Source organism: Rhinolophus sinicus, linkage group LG04 (genome assembly GCF_036562045.2).
Source record: "Rhinolophus sinicus isolate RSC01 linkage group LG04, ASM3656204v1, whole genome shotgun sequence".
In the NCBI taxonomy this organism is placed as follows: domain Eukaryota; kingdom Metazoa; phylum Chordata; class Mammalia; order Chiroptera; family Rhinolophidae; genus Rhinolophus; species Rhinolophus sinicus.
Genome location: NC_133754.1, coordinates 60,254,295 through 60,275,188, shown reverse-complemented (window position 1 = coordinate 60,275,188; position 20,894 = coordinate 60,254,295). Strand labels below are relative to the sequence as shown.

Below are 20,894 nucleotides of genomic sequence, written 5' to 3'. Positions count from 1 at the left end.
AGTGCAACAAACTATAGCTTTCATAACTTAATATCTCTATAGCTTTTCTTTTAAAAAAAAAATCTATCCATCTCTTCATTCATCTATCTAGCCATTTACTTAAAAAATGTCAACCCCATCTCCCAAGTTTCAAGAAGGAAAATGGGGGTCATTTCAAAATGGGGGAGAAGGGGGTCCCCTTCCTTCTCCCAGAGTGCTGGGCCTGGTGTGGCCCTGGGGCTGTAGCAGTAGAGGAACAGTGGCATTGACTTATTGAATATTCAGTTGGTCCCAAGGACAGGGGCTCCTCTTAGGAAGACCAGGGAATGAGGAACCAAACCCACAGGGGAAAGAATGAGCCTCTCTACAGGGTGTTGCAATAGAAGTACCGTGTTCCCCTGAAAATAAGACCCAGCCGGACAATCAGCTCTAATGCGTCTTTTGGAGCAAAAATTAATACAAGACCTGGTTTTATTTTACTATAAGACCCGGTCTTATGTAGTATAATATAATATAATATAATATAATATAGTATAGTATAATATAATAATGATATAATATACACGGGTCTTATGTTAATTTTGCTCCAAAAGACGCATTAGAACTGATTGTCCGGCTAGGTCTTATTTTCCGGGAAACAGGGTAAGATACCAAACTAGAATGGAGAGTGCCAAAGCTCTCTGGGTAGGTACCTGGCTCTAATGTTGCCATATTAGATTTAAAACTTTGATGCACCAAAGAAGTCCCAAGAGAACTATAATTTAGGCAAGTTTTTGCTTGTTTGTGGACTCTGCAGAATTGAGAAATTTATTCTCAGCTTTAAAACTTATATGCTGGGGAAGGGTATGTGTGTGGAGTGAAACAGCTTTCCCTCCTGCTAAATAAAGTAACACACATTCCCTGTAGAAAATTAGGGAAATATGGAAAATATATAGAAATAAATAGAATTCACCCATAACCCATAGATACTAACTGCTAATATTTTGGTGTCTGTATGTCAGTCTTTTTCCAAATATAGAAATACAAAAATAACACTTAGGGGGTTGAGATTGTATTATAAATCATATTGTATCTTAAAAAATCTTATCAGGATACGGGAAGTTTCTTTCTAATTCATTAAAAATGACTTGAAAACATAGTTTTTGAGTGATCCTGCAATGTTTCCTTATGCGAAATGTCCCATAACTTATTTAATTATTCTCTAATCATTGGGACATTCAGGGCATTTCCAACTTTTTGTTACTATAAATTATATTGCAGTTGCTGTCTTTTTATTTTAATCTTTATTTGCATTTCTGTTTATTTACTTGGATAGAATCCTAGAAGTAGAATTCCTGGGTCAAAGGGTATGAACATTTTTAGCTCTCTTATTGCATATTGCCAAATTGCTTTCCAGAAAGGTTTCTTACTCCTGTATTAGAATCTTAGTGAATAAGTGTATAAGAATCTTAGTGAAATTTTTCAAGTAGATGACATTCGTTTCAAGCAGCAATCTTCTCTTTACTTTTCCGCCCCTCTACTGCCTCTGTCTTCCATCGGAGTATGTTCTGTTTTCTTAGGGTCTTGTTCCCAGATATCTCTTGTATATTATGAGCCTGATAAAGATGTCAGTTGCTCATTTCCTCGGGGACAGTTTTATTCTTGGCTTGAATCTCTTCCAATGATGGAAACTGAAGCATTTAAATGGAAAGTTGAGGAGCTGTGTTCGACAGAGAAATCTCAATGCCCCCTGATATCATTCTAGGGTAGGCAGCTATTGACTCTTCCCATGAGCTTTGTCTGGTCAGCTGGCAAAGTTGGCCAGGAATCTTGGTTTAGTTAACATTTAAATTCAATGGATACTCCATGCAAATTCACTGTTTTTCTTCAGTTTTACTTTTATATATATTAAATATTTAATATATTTTCATTTGTAGTACATACTTAAGAACTTATATACTGAAGAAATTTGGATCATGTAAAACTTTCCTCCTTTTTTTCTATTTTAATTTTAATTAAAATACATTGTTTAGTTATTTGGATTATATGAGGCCATGTTTTGGTTTGGTTTGGTTTGAAGTGTGTGTGTGTATGTGTGTGACACAGAGAGATTGATATCGATTGTGTGTTCACATCATTTTGATTTGCATTTAACAAAGTCCAGGAAGGAAGATGAAGCAGGAAATAAACATGAAAAAAATTAAAGTTGAGCCTCACTAGGCATCATTGTATTTAAAACTGGCAGCAGTTGAAAATAATGAGGACAGTCGATGTATATAAGAACATAGCAATGGTAACAATATATTGCTGGCTGCAATGTAAACACTTAAAATATTTTTAGAAAGCAACCTTGTAATAGGTCTCAAGAATTATAAAAGACCATAAGCTATGATCTAGTCATATTATTACTTAGAATTTATGCTGTTTCCATGTAAAAGAAAGCGTGAAAAATTGGATATAATCTAACTGTCTAATCATAGAGAAATGATTAAGTAAATTATTGCAAATCCAGCCCAGTAATGTTATACAACCGTTAGAAACAATGATTACAAAGACTGTGTAGCAACATGGAGCATGTTTATGATATAATTTAAAAAGGCTGATTACGCTGCCAGGGCCATGAAAAAGCACACAGAAGTGAAAACGGTTGGCTAGAGAGATCTTTTAAAAATGCCAGTGTTGTTATATTGTAATTTTTGTGCTAAATGCGGAAAGCACTAGGGAGGTTTGGCATGCTTTGGAACCATAGGATGCTGAGTGGAGTGGACCCAGGGTCCGTTCCTGCACAAATATTCTGTGTTCTTTGTCTTCCATGTGTTGTGAGATCTACAAGCTACTTGCTAGGTGGTTTCTTTGTGGTATTAGAGCAAAGCAAAGGTGAAGAGGCTAGCCTGAGAGATGGGTATCTGGTGCTCTAACCTAGCGAGAACACTTTGCCTGTTGTCCCAGAAGATGGGAGAGTCACTGCCAAGGTACGGGGCCCAGGACATGTGGAGTGTGTGTGTGGGGGCACTTCTGAGACAAACCACCGAATGTCACCCTCCACTCAATAATTTTACACTGAGGAACTTGAGTTGAAATTTAATATAACAAGTGATTTTAGAGAGACAGAAAATAGGCCAAAACTGTATAACTGGAGGGGTGTTGTGACAGCTGGAAAGGCCACTTCGAAGTTTTGTCTTGGTCTTGGTAGGGGAATTTTGGGGTGACAGTATGTGTGTATGCACCAGGTGGGGTTTTTCCCCCTTCACTACCAATTGCTAATACTTTCTCCCCTCACTGCCCAGTTGTGGCTGGGCCTGGGGTGGCAGAGTTAATTGTATTAGAGTGGCGCCTCTGGAAAAAAGGGAGGAACCAGCAGAGACTTGGAAGGTGATGGTGACAGGTTGAAGGAGCAGGGAGAGGGGATTTGGGGGTTGGGACAGCAGGCTCTCTGTACCAGATCTTAGCAGCTGTTGTGGCAAGAGGGATTGGAATGAACTGTCAGAGGATTGGCGCTTAGGACCTCAGCTTTGTGTTTTGTGCACCAGGTTTGTGTTTTGTGCACCGTGTTTTGAGGATGTCCCTTTCTGGTTATAACCACATGTCCGTGTGATGCTCGGTTCTCCTGCAGCTGAGCCTTTCCCCCCACCTCCCACATTCTCCATGAGCTGTGACTCAGCGGCTTCTCAGGGCATCTGAGCAGCTTTTTTTTCTGGGGATAGAACCACAGACAGGAGATGTGGGAACCAGAATTCCTTTAATTTTCTCTCCTTTTGGTATGTCAGGATCTTCTTCTTCCCATGGATCCGTGCAAATGGGAAACCCTCAACAAAAGTAGGCTGTTGGAGGATTTCAGAAAGACTGCCTTTTCTAGCCTCTGACTGTTCAGTCCTGTGGGCTGAGAAGGGAGCATGTGAAGGGAAGCCAGCATGACATTGCATGCTGTGCTTCCCCAGTGGGCCCGGAGACAGTCAGCTTTGTTGTCCCACTGCAGTTCAAACGCGTTTTCTCTGAGAAATGTCCCAGGAGTGGCAACAGTCCTGAAACCCCTGGAAATATCTGTCTCTCTGGTGGGGCTGGCCTTAAGGAAATTAGCTGAGTTTTCCTGGGAGATGAACGAGCTTCCTTATCCTGACCAGACATCTGTGCACTCTCAGCAGGAGGCTGACCCAGCCTGTCTGCAGAGGACTCCTGTTTTCCCGTTCCCTGGGGAGAAGCTGCATCCTTTCTCAGGCATGTGCTCTCTCCCCAGCCAACGCTAGGCCTCTCGCCTTTCCATCTTTGACCCAGGGTCTACAAGAAGCCTTCAAGTTCCTCCCATGGCGTTTGTTCCTAACTTTTGGCTACTATCTATCTTTTCCCCTTTCTTGTACTCACACTTGCTCACGTTGTGAAACTGGAGCTGGGATGGAAGCTTAGTTCGGGGAGGCACTGAGAAGCAGGGGATCTGGCTGCAGGTATGGTATACTTAACCTGAGGACAATTGACTATGCCAGTCCAGGCCCCTTCTGACAGATATGATGCTACTTTGTGCAGGAGTGTTTCTCCCCCAACCCTCAGCCGCCGTTGTCCTCCACTTTTCTGCTATACTTCTTCCTTCTCTTCTGCCATCTTTTAAAACCTCCTCTTTCCACGTTTTATTCTTTCTCATCTACTCTTTTACGTCTACTCCTTTTATTTCCTTTTTAGCTGTGCTGTTTCATCTTTGCCTTCTTTTCCTGCCTGCTTTACTCTTTTGTCCCCTATCATGCATGACCCAGCAAGTAGCCGTGGGATCTCCCTTCTGACTGAGTTGTCCGTCCCGATTGGGATTTTGGCCAGACCTTACCTGGAACCAAGGGATTCGCTGTGCACTGGTATCCCTGTGTACGGGGGGCACTTTTTCCTTGGGGCAGCCTGTCAGCCCTGCCAGGCTGCTTGTGGGGGGTGGTGGTGGGAGAGGACAGACTACATTACCCGTCACCATCCTTAGAATTAGCCTGATCTCGTGGGGGTGTGGCTCCCCCACCCTCCTGGAAGACTACAGGTGTGGCGTCTTGGTAGCGTCCTTGCTGGCCAGTGTTATAGTGCAGGGAATGGCCGTAAGTCCTCTGTTTCACAACTTGGCTTAGTTGTAGACTAAAACCTGTGGTGGGCTTGGGTCTTAGTGAATTTTGCTTGTTGGATTCAAGCAGGGCCAGAGTGGGTGGTGTCTGTCCTTGAAAGTCTGAATGCCATGTGGTGTTTTCTGATCCCTGTGGGACCTTGTCCCACTTCTGTATTGCGTTGTCCATCAGGTTGGGTGTAGCTGCTTGTGGGAAGGTGCTCATCCTCTTTGGGGAGGCGAACAGAGCTCCTGACCTTTCAGAGAGACCAAAGGAAATCACGAGGAGAAAGGAAACTGGCTTGAAGGTTTCCGCTTGTCTCTTAACACCGAGATCCTGTTCTGGAATCAGTGAAAGTGTTCAGGGGTTGGGGCTTTCTTCCTGTCCTTCATTCGTTGAATTTACAAGTGGCCTCGGGGGCTGAGGGATGTGGCCATGCCACAAGTTCTCAGGAACCCCTCCGATTAGTGCCTTGGTCGCTTCATGGATCTGGAGGGACTGCTCTCAATGACTGAATTTCTGGCAAAATTTAATTTAGGTATTTGAATTGGAGCTTAAGTCCTTTCTGATATAGTCTCTTTATGGATAAAATTGGGGGATGACCTACTTTCCTTTTGTGAAGAGTAACAATACCTAGTGTTTATGAAGTGCTTTACGTGTGCCAAGCACTTCATTCTCACCCAAATCTTACAAGGTACAGGTACTATTATTATCCACATTTCATAGATGCAGAAACTGAGGTGCAGAAAGATGAAATAATTTGTGGTCATACACTACGAAGCCAGAATGGGAATTGGAACCCAGGCCCCTGACCCAAAGTCTCGGCTTATATCCTCCATGTCTGTAAAGTTGCCTAATGCTCTGCCCGGCACATAAAAAAGCCTCAGGAAAGTTAGGTGACACATGCTCATGGATTTTGATGACTGCTTATGGAATGGAATTGATAGAGGTTTCCAGGGTCTGGTTGGGGTGGAACATTTGGTGCCCTGGGATAGGAAGCTGATGAGAGAGAGTGCCAGCCCAGTTTCTCGCAGCGGTGAGTCAAGCCAGAGTGAGGTTCCTACAGGTCCTGAGGCAGGGCCCGCTTCACCCTCCTTCTCACCAGCACCCCCCTCCTTCGTCCCATGCAGGGTGATGTGAGCAGAGCCCAGGAATGCCTTATGTGGATCGGCAGAACCGAATCTGTGGGTTTCTGGACATCGAGGAGAATGAGAACAGTGGCAAGTTTCTGCGGAGGTACTTTATTCTGGACACCCAGGCCAACTGCCTTCTCTGGTACATGGACAATCCCCAGGTGAGAGGCTACGGGGGAAGGTGGCAGGGTGGCTGGCTGCCCATCACTGCCTGGGAGGAATGTACATGGGATTAGCCTCAAGGGCTTCGTGTCTCATGGGCAGCAAACACACACACACACACACACACACACACACACACACACGTACACACACCCCACGTGCACAGGAAGTCATTCCAGATTTTAGCTTGAGAAAGAAGCTCATCTCTCCTGACCCAGGGGATCTGGTGTCTTTTCTCACACTCAGGAATTTAACACTTGCAAAGTCCCACAGAGGCCGCCAGGCTGGATCCAGGCTCCAAGGCATGGCTTGCTTCTTCTCATCTCTCTTGTTAGGGTTGTGGCCTTGTGGCCACTCCTGCTCTTCTAGTCTGGGGCTCCTCCCCAGCAGAGAATGTGACCTGGTTCCTTGAGCTGGTCAAATGGACTTTTTTGGTTCCTGGCATCGAGTCAGGAGTCGGAATACTGGGTTGTAGGTGACCTTGGAAGTCACGTAGTTTTGCTTCCTTGTACTACAGAAGAAAAAAGCCGAGTCTCAGACATTGGAATTGACAGGGACCCCCTAAATTTTATTGCTGTGCCTAAGGGGTCCCTAGAGTCATCTCTGGTCCGGGAAAAATGTTCTCTACCTTTGATTTGGGATCTCAAGTCTTTTTTCTGGTGATATGAATGCTGTTGGCTCTTTCCTTCCCCCTGCCCTGGAGCAGTTTGGTGGAATGAGGCCCCCAAACACTGGTGTGGTCCCTGAACGGCAAGATCATGGGTCATGGCCGTGTTGGGTGGGATGGGGTGTGGGGCTGAGATCTGGTTCCGGTTCAGAGACAGGGGAAGAGGAAAGTCTAAGAGTTGGGGGATAGATTTGGCCCATAAAATATGAAATGGAAAAAGAGTCCTGTGAGTCTCTAGATCATTATCCAGGGGTAACCCTCTAGAGGCCTTTGACATTTGTCCTCTGGATTTGATGGCTGGGAGAAAAACACTATAGATACAGAAAACATACCCAGAGGTCAGCTGCCACTAATTGCCTTCTCCAAGGAAGGCCTTAACCTTAAGTGGAACTGTGCCCCATGTTTTACCCCACATCCCTGACAAACCCTCTGTTGCTTACTTTTGTTTAAAGTGCTGAGCGTGCAGAATAGAAACCACATACGACACTAACATCCTTGACTTAGCCTGGGATGGCTGCCTCTTACAGTGTTTTGGTTTGGGGTTTGCCTGTGGGCCCTGCTGTATCATTTTTCCTGCCTTTGCTCTGCACAGGTGCCCACAGCTGGGTCAACAAATCCACTGTTGGAAGAACTTGAAATCAAGTCTTTGTTTCCAGTCTACTTGGTTTCTGGCTTGCCAAGGATGAGCCCTGGTGACTTATGGTCTCTGAGTCTTATCATTCCCTTTCCCTTTTTCTTCCTTTGTCTACCGTCTCCCACTCACTGGCCATATTAGTTCAGGTAATTTGAATGTATTTTTGTCCTGATTTACCTGCTTAGTGCTATGCTGCCTACTAGGATTGTTCTTAACCCAAATTCACTTGTTCGGGGAATCCTGCCTCGTTGTTGCCAGCTACCTTCCCTGAGAGCTGGACCTTCCTTCATACTCTGGGCCACAGGCTGAGAGTCTTGCTGGCAGTGACGCGTCACCCAGGACCACAGGGTCGCCATCTCTGTTCTCAAAGTGTTGCCAGTTGTTGGGAATTCCCTTGCTCTGTCTGTCCTGCCCTCTGATTTGACTGTCCCTTGGTTGCAGAACCTGCACCAACTTTGCATGCTAGGCCTTCAGGCTGCCTTTCCGGGACGTCTGGGGGCAGCCTTTGCAGTCAGTCCAACCCTGCCTCGGACAGCCTCCTGTGTTTCCCTGGCAACTGAGCGCTCGGGATGCTCTTTGTGCTAGAGCCTTCTTTGAGTTTGAGGTACCGGATAAAACTTGTGGCCCCTGCTGGAAATTCTTTACATTTTCCCTGAGAGCAGAAATTTCGGCTGGCTTGGCATATGCTGAAAAAAGAAATATTGCTGTGACATAGCAATATTTGAGAACATTTTACTTCTTTAGTTGTTGGCTTAGCTCTTTGTTGCATTAATGGCCAAACAACCATTCTAGACTAGAGATTGAATGTTGTTCTAAGTTGTGAAATAGTATTAGTGAACATTTATTTATGTGTCGAGCACTGTTCTAAAGACTTCATTGGGTTTTCATTACATTCTGACAGCAGTCTAATTGGTAGGTATTATTGTCCTCATTCTAAAGGTGAGGTGGGTGAGGCAGAGCGGGGAAGAAATTTGCCCATGGTTACATAATGAGAAAGTGGCAGAGCCCTGGCAGACTGACTCTCGTTCCTCTGCTATTATTGCTAATAATGAGACAATCATCTTAATGTTGCTTGGGAGGAAGGAAAGCTTTCAAAGGTAGTATCTGATTAAGAAATAGATGCCAGAGGACTCTCAGGGCTGGGAGCTCGTAGATGGCACGGGGCTCATCTGGTTTAGCCTTTGATCCACAGTGTCCAGCATTTGATAAATGTGCGCTCATTGAATGAATGAATGAACAAACTAATGAAGCTGTCAGAAGGGAGGCTGTTACGAATTACAGAGTGGCCCAACACTGCTCTCCTGGGGTTGGGGACGTAGCCTAAACCAAATGGAAGTTCTGTAGAGTGAGGCAGAGCAGCATGCCAGGGGTCAGGAGAAGACGGATCAGAGGTGATCTCCAAGAGGAAACTGGAGGGTTTTGGTCTGTCCCTGTCGAGAGAGACCCTGGGGACTCTGTTCTCTCACTGAACATCCTACCATTATAGGGAAAAGGAGACACCTGGTATGGTATCTTCGTTATGTAGTAGACATTAGTAAGCAGGGGTTTTTCTGAACCCAGGTCTCTGATCTTGCCTGTTTAAAGCCCTTGGTAGCTGGTGTTTATGGACCTGTTTGACTACCACTGTTACTGTTATTACTACCCGCGGATTATACTTACCTGGGTGGTCGCCTTATGCCAGCCATTGTGTGAAATGCTTTACATATATCACCTGATGAAGTCCTTGCAATAGTCCTGGGACTCAGGGACTATTGTCACTCTCACAGTACTCTGCAAGGTGCTGAGAAGTGCAGCGCCTTTGCTCAAGGTTGCACAGATGGTAATGAGTGCAGAGCTGGAGTTGTCTGTCTGACTCGAGTGTCTGCACTCTTCTCCCTTGCCTGCCTCCTTCCTCCTCCTCGTGTGTGTGTGCTCAGCCCTGGGCAGGGTCCTGTGGGTGATGTGGAAGGTGAACTCAGTGAATGAGGTCCTTGCCATTAGGAAGCTTCAGGTTCAGGTGGGGAGATGAAAACAACGCACACAAACCTATAGAGCTAGAAATCTGAGTCCATCTTTATAACAAGATAGCATATCCTTCAGGGGAACCACCCGGCTGCCAATACATATTGTTGGTTGAGGGAGAAGGGCTGCAGCGTTCCCTGCCGCTGCCATCAGGGGAAGAGGCAGGCCCGGAGGTGGAGTCTTACTTAGATGGAAAGTTCTCAGACCTGGGCGACAAGAGGTGAAGGATCAGATCCTGGCGCTGCCACCAAGTTGTTTTGTATGTAAGCAAGTCATTGTCCTCTCTGGGGGGTGGCACTAGATGCAGGTCTGGAAGGGTGGGTAATGTTAGAGTAGTAATTATTACTATAAGTGATTCCTATCTGTAGCGCACTTTACGGGTTTTGAAGTGTTTTCACTTACAATATGTCATTTGATTTTTGTTGTGCCCCCTGGAGGAAGGGGAAGAGGAGGGCATTGTCAGAGAGGGAAACAGCAGTCATTATGGGGCAAAGGCAGCACCGAGGAGGGAAGGTGAGCTCTCCTGGTTAGAGGATGTTTAAGGTCAGGTTCCCCAGAAGACCCGGGGACAAGGATTTGTGGCGAGTTCTTATTAAGGAAACATTCTCCTGAGAGTGTCAAGTGTGCTGGGAAGCAGCACGTGGAAGGGGAGGAAGCCAGACATGAGTGTGAACTCGTGAGAAGTCTGCAGAGGGCAGGCCTTAGCCCGATGCTGCAGCAGGGAGCACAGTGCGTGAGGCCGAAGCATGGTCCCAAGGGAGCTGAACTTCCCTGTGTCCTGCCGGCAGTCACTGGCTCTACAAATGTGGGCCAAGTGGCCTCCATCGCCTGCAGGCAGCCTCTGAAGCAGCTGTAGGAACTGCACATTGTGACACAGCCAAATGGCCGAGACGGAGGCCGGTGACAGTGTCTGCTCACGGGACATAGACTTGGATGCATGATAGGGGTCAGCCTGCTTGGACCAGGCACAGCCTTGAATGCCTGCCTGACAGAATTTAGAATCGATGGGGTAAAGTAAGGAGCCAAGGTTTTTAAACACAAGCCCTGGTGATCCCAAACAGATCTAGGGCGAAACCCATTAGCTAAAAAGGACCACTCTAAATGGAAAGTTTCGATTGTATTGATTATGGCCACTGATGTGGCTAATGCATTTAAAAATCAATACGTTGACAAAATTAAGCACGCAGATAATTCGTTTTTAAAAAAGATTTTTACTAAAATATAGCTAACACAAGAATTCTTAAATAGAAACAAGCATTAGCTGTATTTCCCTTAAAACATTTCTATGCTACAATGGCACCAGCACTTGTATTTTAGTTTAATGTTGGTCCCTATCGTGAGAGGGGAGATGAAATTCCTTAATTAGGCTTCTCGACTTCATTACTCTGACCTACCGAGTAACTAACTATGTTTTAGTTGCACAGCAACGCTGACGTTCCACCTTTCTAATGCCCACTTGGCCAAGTAGTTGCAAGGCTAAATTATATAGCCCCGAACAAAGGATAAACAGAAGCATGGAAACAATATTACACTAGATTGTTGTTCTTCTCAAATTTATTCTGTAAAATGTATTTTCTCTCTTGTCCCAAAATACTGAGATGCTTTTATTTTCCAAAGGCCATGATGTAAATTATGAAACAAAATATCCATAATATCAAAAAAGATTATATCTCTGCATCTCTCCTGGTATCTCTGGGGCTCTAATAAAAACCCTTTGCTTTTTGCTTTTTTTTTTTTTTTTTTTTGAATAAGCTGAAAGCAATTCTTTTTATTGAAAAGGGCAAAGAGCTTCAGCTTGCTGACAAAAAGATGAACATTTCGCTGCATTTTAGTAGAAAGACTATGGTAGAGTGGGTGGAAATTATACTAGTACATAGCATATAATGGACAATAGTTTCGTCTTAAAGGCTAGGCAAAAATTGTTTATTGTTTTTTTTTTTTTTAATTGCATTTTCTGTATCAGAAACCTTCTTAAGAAAAATTTGGCTGAAATCCAACAATATTTCAAAGAGTTTTTGGGTAATATGCTTCACTCTGTCAAAAATGCCAAGAACTGGTAAGATAACTTTGTTTAAAACTGGCCAACACATGCACATGGTACAAAATTTGAAACGCTGGAAAGCTGATGTAGTGACAAGTTTCTCCCTCCTACTGCTGTTCCCCAGTACATTTTCCCCTAGCCAGAGGCAACCAGTATTACCAGTTTCTTGTGTGTTTGTCGAGAGATATTCTCTGTCGGTACAAGCATCATGATAACTCTTAGATCTTCAACAATTGTTTGGGTGAAGTGTTTTTTTAATTCGTGGATTTTGTGTAGTTGGTATGTTAGCTATCCATGTGGACACATAATTTCGAGTGTTAAGTAGAATTTCTGACATGCTTTTGTCTATATTGTGTTAGAGTAAGAATGCAGAATTCCTTTGGGAAGAAAAATTCCAAAAGAAGATTTGAAGTGACAGCTCTGTACTTTTACTTAGAATGCAAACTCTGTTTAGGCTTAATTATTATTAAATTAATGTTTTTAGAATTAATTTATGTGTGGACTTCTTGAGAGTTAAAATACTGTAAGTGCAATTTTGCTTTGTGTGTTTTCTATGGTAATCTTAATTTTTAAAACTAATTCTTGTCTCTATAACAAGACTTATTTTGCCTAAGTTAAAAAGTACACCTGAGAAACCCTTTGGGATGGATAGTCCTGTTAACAGCACTACTTCGTATGAAAGTCCAAGCAACTAAGGCAAAACCATGGTGATGACTGTTCCAAGTTTTCTTAAAATTTGTCTTTGGCTATATTGTTATGTTTTGCTTTAGATGTTAACCTTTAGTATTTGTTTAATATATCTGTTGCATCTGTTTTTATATATTTTATATATTTATATACAAGAATGCAATTTTATTAATAAAGTAATGTCTCTAAGGAAAAACAGGGCTGTTTGGGACAGGGCTGCATATTAGATTTTGCTTCATAGCCAATTTGTATTCGTTATATCAGCTGAGCACAGGATGACTTAATGAATACGTTAATTAGGGAAGCATCCATTGTTTAGAGCCTCCCCCGTCATCTGTAAAATACGGGTAATGATATGAATTATCTCCATCTGTGACATGCTTGCTGTCAAGATTAAATACAGTAATGTATGTGAAAGTGCTTTGATAAACTCTAAAGTGTTACAGAGATGTGATTCGTTAAGGAAATTTGTTCTGGCAGTGACATCCGCAGGACGGGAAAGTAGGGAGAGCCTGGAATTGGAGATGAGAGCGAGGAGTGGTCCGACAGCTTCCTTATGTATCTGCAGTGATGATGGGAATGGTGGGAATGGAGTGGAAGGGACAGATTTAAAGGCCGTGGGAAGGAAGAAAATGACGGGCTTGGTGACTGACTGAAGGTGCAGTAGACGAGTCAAAGGTTTCGTGCCTGCTTGACTGGGGGTAGAAGGTGCAGTTGCTGAAGTGGGGAACTTGGGAAGGGAACCAGTTAGAGGGCGGAGGGGAAATGATGATTGACTTTGAGGGAAATGTGGAGGAGGCTGAATTGAGGAAAGGGATGACGGCTTTGGCTTATTGAGTGGAAGGTTTCAGAACCGTTTAGGTGGCCAGTAGTTGATGTCTTGGAACCTGAATGTGTCCGGGCTGTTACCTAGAGCCCAGGAGTTTCACCATGTCTTTAGGTCGTTGTCGCCAGGATTGGAAGAAGGAAGTGAAGGAGCTGGGACTGTGGTGGCCAAGAGACTGACACATCATGAAGTCCTTCCTGGCCAAAGCCGGTGTTGGTGCACGTCCACAAGGAAGAGACATCCAGATAACAGAATGAAAGCATTACACCAACACAGCAGTTTATGATATAGAATTGACTTTTCTTGACGAGAAAGATTAAGTGCATGTTTTTGAACTGGGGCATGAAGAGAGTAGCCATGGGCATTTCTCCTTTCCTCCAGTTAGTTGTGGGAAGTGGAGCTATAGGATGGAGGGGAGGAGTCGTGTCTGATGCCAGAGCAGCAGGTAAAGTCCCATGTCATCTAATACCTGGGAGGAGCTTGGTTACTTTTTTTTGGGTTATTCTCTCATGCCAGGGTGAGAGCTGTAGATTGGTGGGCAGAGGGAATAATGCTCTTCCCTTCGATCCCATCACATAGCTCTTCTCAGGCAAGTCCTTCCCTGAGAGTCTGTGTCTGGCCTTGGTTTTTGGTGGTTTGAGTTACGGTTTCAGGCCATGGGCAGCCACGGTGGCTTATGCCCTACTTATGGGATCTCCACGTGCATTCCTTTCCTCCTTGTCCCACTAGTTAACCAGCAAGCTGGTTTTGCCTGCCTGCTGTGTTCCTTGCTGTCTGCTAGGCATTCGAGGGCTAGAAGAGAAGGTAGGAAGGCACCAGCATCTCTCCTTCTCCTTTTCCACTGTCTGAAGTTGTGGTCCTTTGGAGTTTGGCACCTAAGAGCCAGTTTGACTAGTTCCTGCCCTGCCCAGCTTGGGCAACTGTACAGGGCCTCTTTTGGTGTAACCCTGCTGGTCCTGTCCTTGTATTTACCTTTCATTGATAATCAACTCTTAGATAATGAGCAGGTCCTTGTACATTTGAAGGATTGTCTCATGGGAGGTGGCATGGTAGAAAGGAAAGTGTATGGGATTTGAGACTCAGGAAGGGTTGGGTTCGAATACTGGCCTGACTACTCAGTACCTTTGTCACCTTGGGCAAGTTGCTTCACCTGTTTAAGCCTTAGTTTCTTCATCTGTAAAATGGGATTGTTAGGATTAAGTGACAATGTGCAAAAGTACCTAACAGCAGACCTGGTGCATAATAGACTCTGAATATATGTCAGTTTCTGTCTTCTTTTCTCAAGTTGTGCTTTGTCCAAGCAGCAGATTAATGTTGGGAGTGATGAGCTCTGTCTGTCTTCATTTGCCTCCCTGAGGAAGTCATTTCCCCAAGTTGAGTCTTAGACACCTCACATGGTGAATGACGAGGCATCAATAGAACCTTTTAGTGCTGATGTTCTGTGAATTTATGAATCTATAGTTAGATCTTCTGGTCATTTCTATGCTTCTTGTTACTCTCACTAGAAGATGGGAACATTTTTTATTTCAACACGAAATAATGATGTTGCTTCTAGAAAGACAGCCTACCCTGAGAGGTGTGTCACAGCTCTGTGTGGGCACCTCAGCTTCTTCCTTGGCGATGGAAAAGAATCAACCCTATATTTTCCATTCCTGGAGAGTGGGAGCTCCTTTGAGGGCCTTGGTGGCAGAAGAACACTTGAACAAAAAGCAAGCCGCTGGCAGTGTCTTCATAAAACCATCAGTCATTTAATGCCCTGGGCCCTACGTGGTTCCAAAAAATTTAGAAGTCCCAGAAATTTGCAAGTTGCTCCTGACTTACAGACATTTTCACACACAGTGGCTGCCAGCCATGCACGTGCCTGGAATCTCTTCTCTCCCTGCCCACAGCCCTGCCCTTCTCTTCTTCCTCCCTATTTACTGCTGGTGCAGCAACCAGGGTCACTCTGTGGGTTGTGGCTGGGTGTGACCCTTTCTCTCACCAACTGCTGCGTCTCCAGTGCAGAGTCAGCAGGACTAGCCAGTGTCGGCAGCAGTGGTCCTCAAACCTGGTGGCACAGTGGCATCGCCGGGGCACTCTAAAAACATACGGGTACCTGGGCCCTACCCCAGATCAGTTAAAACCCTAGGGATAAAGCATGAATATTAGTTTGTTTTAAAAAAAAATCTCCCCAGGTGATTCACATAGCAAGCAGCCTTCCCTCCAACATCTGTCTGCACTCCCTATCAGCTCAGAGGCGCTCATCTCAGGTGTTTCCTGTCCCTTTTCCTCGCCCATTCCTCTACTCCCTCTCCCCAAGTCCTTGAAGCTGTTTTAGCTGGTACAGTCCTTTCAGGCCCCCTCTACCCAATTCCTGTCCCACAGGAACCCTGCCCCAGGTCATGGGAACTGCAAAGTACATGACATCCAGTTTCCAAACATGAACAAGTCTCCCAAAGAAACATTGTTTGCCCGTGGTGGATAGAAGCTGTGTCATATTCCAGTACTCCATGAGTGTAGCAGGCGTTCATGGATTGGTTTGGGAACTTACCCACCATGTAAATAGTGTTTTCATTAAAAAATTGAGGAGTCTGCTGTGTAGAGGAATAGGATTCTAATCATGTTCTCAGTGTTCTTAAAATCTAGTAAGAAGAGACTTAAACTCACAGAAAAATATGCTTGAATACAGAATCCAGGGCTAGATTTTGTCACGTAGACCAGTTGTTCTCAAACTTAGGCCTATTTAGGGATCACTTGGGAACATTAAAAAAAAAAGTACATGTTCTGCCCACATTCCACTTGATTGTGATTTAGTGTTTTTTTCGGTGAGACTTGAGCCTGGGCCTTTTCAAACAAGCTCCCCAGGAGATTCTGTTGTGCACCAAAGTTGGAGCAGGACCCGTGTACATGAAAACAGTGAGAGGAGAGATGAGGGCGGGCTGCAGTCAGTAGAGCAGGCTTCGAGCAGGTGGGTGGGCCCTCTTGTCCTTTCCCTGCAGGAGATGGTGCTGTGGCCAGGAGAGGCAGCTTGCTGTCTCCGACACCCTGCCCCTCTCCAGGTGCTGTTTCCTGGTGTTCCTGCCCTGACATTTGGCTGCTGAGGCCCTCAGCCCAGGCATTTGGCATGAAGTTGACCAGGAAGTGTCTGCCTCGGGCTGCCACCCTGGCAGCGAGCTGTTACCATTAATCTCCTAGGGTCAGTAATTGGAGTGGACACTGAGCCATCATTCTGGATCAAGCCTCAGTGATCCTGGAGCTGTTTTCTCCTGTCATTCATTTCCCCCTGGGTGATGAGGAAGGTGGGGTGGGGTGGGGGTGGGGTAACTGCCTTTTCAGATATTTGTCAATTTTCCTGGCTTCTCATGGTAGAGAAGAGGTGCACAAGAGCCTAGGAGCAGATGGTAGGTGGGCTGTGGGTAAAGGGAGTGAGGCCAGCCCCCAGCCCCCAGGGTAACTGCGCTGGGAGAACTGCTGGGAGAACTTCTGCCATCTCTTCCTCTCTGAAGCAAGAGAGCTAAGGGGAGGAGGGGACTGAGGGTGGAGCAACCCTGGAGGGTGGAGGGGATGAAGTAGTTGAAATCTGATCGGCTTCTATCTGTCATTACATGTGGGTTAGTGTCTGAATGGTTCCCCAAGTCCCACTTCATCACTCATCATTCAAGATAGGGCTCTGGAGGCCTTTGGGCTGTGGTTTGGGGTCAGGAGAGTGAGTTGTGCAAGACCAGCCCTGAGACTTGGCGTCTGTACCTTGTAATTAGCATGTGGGTCGGGGATAAGAACTACCACAGCTCAGCTCTATGTATTTTCATGCCGTTCCCCCGACAAGCTCATGAAACAGGGCTTATTATCCCAGTTTTATAGGTAAAGCAACTTGCCTACAGCCATAGGGCAGTAATGGCACAGCTAGAATTCCAACAGCTCAAGCTTTTTAAATGACACTGTGCTGCTTCTAGGGCATCGGGGTGGAAGTTGTCAATTATGTGACCTTGGACAAATCTCCTCACAAGTCACTTTCCTCAAGTGCAAAACGAGGGGCTGGGGTGGGCTGGGTGCTCTGTGTGTGTCTGGAGGCTGTGGAGACATGGGCTTGCTTTTGGCGGTCTCACTCAGGAGGACCTGAGTCCTCATCCAGAGTGGTTCACTTCCTCTGGGGCAGTCAGCCACTCACCGCCCTTTTGGGTGGTTGTGGCTCCTTTTTGGACTCTGACTTAGGGGTTACAAGGCCTATCTCTCTTTACCCGATAGAGGTTTCCTAAAAAAATAAGCAAATGCAGTCACTGTGTAATTGGAAAAAAAATGTGTAAATCAAGTCATCCATATTTGAAATGCTAATCTCACTACTCAAAGGCAGCTTTTAGACATATGGCCTCATTTGCAAAAGTAGGGAGATGTCCTTTCTAGCTCTGTCACTCTAAAATGCTAAGGTTCTGAGAATCCTCCTAGCATGGTAGTATTCCCATCCATTTTTTTTTTTATGTATCGGACATTTCACACATTGGATTTGCTTCAAAAGATGTATGCTAATTTAGATAATTGCACCTAGAATGATTCTTCCTTTCCATCTAAGATACTTCTTAACGGCAGTCTCCCCAAATGACTCATTTCACTGTTAACCCTTTAGGAAATTTACTGTTAGGTTGGTGCAAAAGCAATTGTGGTTTCAAAGGTTAAAAATAATTGCAAAAAACCGCAATTACTTTTGCACCAACCTAATAAATTCCCATTATCCAAGATTCACCTCTGTTTATTGCTTTGAGATGACCCCCAGTAATGGGTGCTCAAGGTTACTCTTTAAGCTTATGGAAACAGTTTAAGAGGTCACCCGGAGCTATGGACAGGTTCTCAGGTTCACAGGGAATGGATTTTCCAAGTAAGACGTTAGAAACTCCATAGCTATGATTTCTTGGCCATTTCTTTGGTGCGCTACCATCCCTGTGTCATTGCTTCATTTCTGACGGTAGAGAAATTAGAAAGCCAAAGAGATTTTCCAAGGTACATATGGCCACACAAGGTGCCTGTGAATTTCTTGCTATTTTACTAGTACATTTTAGTTGATGTTTTATAGTGTATGGACATCATTCCATTTGGTACTCGTAACAGTCCTATGAAATAGACTGAACAGCTGTATTTTTTTATTTCTGTATTGTGTGAATCTGTACCCTATATAGTATGAAAGAATTTTAGTTGGCATCAAACAGAACCAAGCCAACAAGGAAATCAGAGCAGTCCCGACAGACAAAAGTAATTGCTAACACTTGTTGAGAGTCGTCTGTGTTCCAGGGATTGTTCCACATGCTCTTAAATGTATTAACTCATCCTTACAACTGCCTTGTGAAGTAGGTATTGTTATCAGAAGGGAAGACCGAAGCTTAGTGGTTAAGGAACTTATTTATAGTCAAGTGGTGGAGCGCACACTTTTAAGCACTGTACTAGGATATCTCTCTATAATAAATAAGGCCATGGGTAATGTTAATGCACACATATAGTGGCAAGAATTACCACTGTTTTACAGGGGGAGGAAAGTGAGTCAAGAATGGTTGCAAAGCCAGTAAAGGGCATAAACGGAACTAGAATCATGGCCTCTTATCTCTTAGTGCCCTTTCCGTGGCCTCACATAGCATCCTTCTTAAAATGAAACACGTATTTCTTTCAGAACCTGGCAATTGGGGCAGGAGCTGTCGGATCTTTGCAGCTGACCTACATCTCGAAGGTAATGTTGGCCTGGAGCGCTGGGAATTTATATTCTGTAAGTAGGTTTAGTATCTAAACAAGAGGAAGTGTCAAATCCTTTGGGCGTTAGCATATGGAGATGTTGCACGGGCAGTAAAATGCTCTCTTTCCTCACAGCTGCCTATGGAAGCTCTGCTGCTGATCGGGAGTGGGTGGAGTGAGGTCAGCAGGTTTTTGGAGGGTAGGCCTGCAGCCTCTTACTCCTGGGACACATCAGTCAGAGATGCTCTGAGCTCCAGCAGAGGAGGTATAGGTGGTGGGGGGAGGAGTGGGACATGACCTTTTTTGTAATTGGGACAAGGAGGAACACAAAGACAACAACAGAAACCCCCAGTGACTGTAAAGAATTCTCCCAGAGGGTATAATTAAACAGAAGCCGCTCAGAAAGAGTTGGGGCTGCACTGGAATTTTATCAATCCCCTGGACAGGCTTACTGCCGAGGGAAGGCTACGAATGCCCTGGGAAGATACTCAGATGGACCAGGACACCATGCAGCAGCCAGATAACTGCTGGAGAGTCTGGCAGGCAGGCTGACAGGCCGGCCCTGGTCTAGTTTGTGCAGATGGGGTGAGAGCAGACCCTCTGTGGTGCTGAGACCTGGGGGTGATGCTTGGGGCTGGTTGATGAGGCCCAGATGTAGCTGCTGAAATCAGCTTCTTTTGGCGGCCCCTCCCTGGAGCAGGCTCCAGGGCTGACCCATGATGCAGCAGTGATAAAAAAGGCCAGGGAATTTAGAGCCTCACCAGAAAGAGGAACTCTTTGTCCAGTGAGGAGAGCCAGGTGGCACCCAGCCAGCACTAAGGTTCCCGAAGTTCTGCTCTCCCCATGTACTCCTCACTTTAGGCCTCTTGGGGACTTCTGCTTTCTTGTCCAGCTTCTCCATCCCTCTGGGTTGAGACAGGTTGGAGGGGACCCTAATCTGAGCAGCTCCTGGCTCCTTCTTGTAACAAGCTCTGTGAGTCCTTGGATTCAGCCCTCCAACTCAGCTGGTCAGGGGGCCAAGGGGAGGTGGAGGCCGCAGCAGGGGCTATTGGCGAGTCTGGCAGACACAGCTGGGTGCCGAGGCAGACATGCAGGGCAGTGTCTGAGCTCATTAGAGAGGAGATAATGACCTGGGGGAAGAGGGAAGGGCCTTTGAAAGCACAGCTTTGTGCATGCCTTGTGGTAAGAAATGTGGCTGCCTCTGGGACCAGGCGGGCCAGAGGCCTGGGTCCTCCTCTCTCCTGTCCAGACTTGCTGTGAGCTCATTAGGTCATTTCTCCAAGAGATTCAGAGAAAGAGAATCCGGGGGCCCAGGGGGTGTGGTCGGAAGCAGAGAACCTCAGTATTAATGAAACCCGAAGCCCTCTTCTGTTTGAGAGGGTTTGGGAAGATTTTTTTTTTTTTTTGGTGGGGGACGAGTGACTGCAATCTTCTGCTGAATCGTGATTTATAAATGCAGCTCAGATAGGGTTTTTAGAATTCTCAGCTTTGGAGGCAGCCTCTTTCAGAAAGGATGGACCTGACTTTGACCCTTTCATGGGAGAGGCAGGCCTGGATGGGCCTTTTGCAAAACCCACAGCTGCCATGGGTCAGGTTACACAGAGCTGAGGGCCTTTAACTCCTGCCTCACCCAATGCCAGAAAGCAGGGGTTTTCCCAGAAAAACATTTAGCTGTGGTACCAGTATCAAATTCAGCATTCCAGCTTATTTCTTGTTAACCCCTAGCTGTTCCCTCCCAGAGTAAAGCATTTCAGCACAGTGTCAGCCTGGCTTGTGGTGTATTGTGTGGCCTCTGTTCAGGGGGGCTCTTCCATCGCTCTTGTGTGAGGGCCAGTGGGAAGACGGGGTCGTTCAGAGAGGCCAGAGATGAAAGTTCTTGACTTGATGTCATCCAGGGCATCAGTGGCAGCAGGACCAGTTCTTGGGCAAATTATAAAATAATTGATGCCAGCCTTTGGTGCCACCCACCTTCCCACTTTGCCTGACGGACCTTCTCTTCTATACAGCCAGCCCACTGCCCCACCCCTT

The 20,894-nt window shown here is 45.5% G+C and overlaps 1 protein-coding gene across 5 annotated transcripts in view; it reads left to right on the top strand.

Moving 5' to 3' along the window:
- Positions 1 to 20,894, top strand: part of PLEKHA2 (pleckstrin homology domain containing A2) — a 69,389-nt gene that overhangs the window by 19,126 nt on the left and 29,369 nt on the right. For 4 of the 5 annotated variants that reach the window (XM_019748152.2, XM_019748153.2, XM_019748151.2 and 1 more), the window contains 2 exons: positions 6,155 to 6,318; positions 18,808 to 18,864. In XM_019748152.2, the coding sequence (XP_019603711.2) occupies positions 6,178 to 6,318; positions 18,808 to 18,864 (198 nt within the window). In that variant the 5' untranslated portion in view covers positions 6,155 to 6,177. The remainder of the gene's footprint in view (positions 1 to 6,154; positions 6,319 to 18,807; positions 18,865 to 20,894) is intronic. The other variant, XM_074329608.1, reaches the window with a different exon arrangement.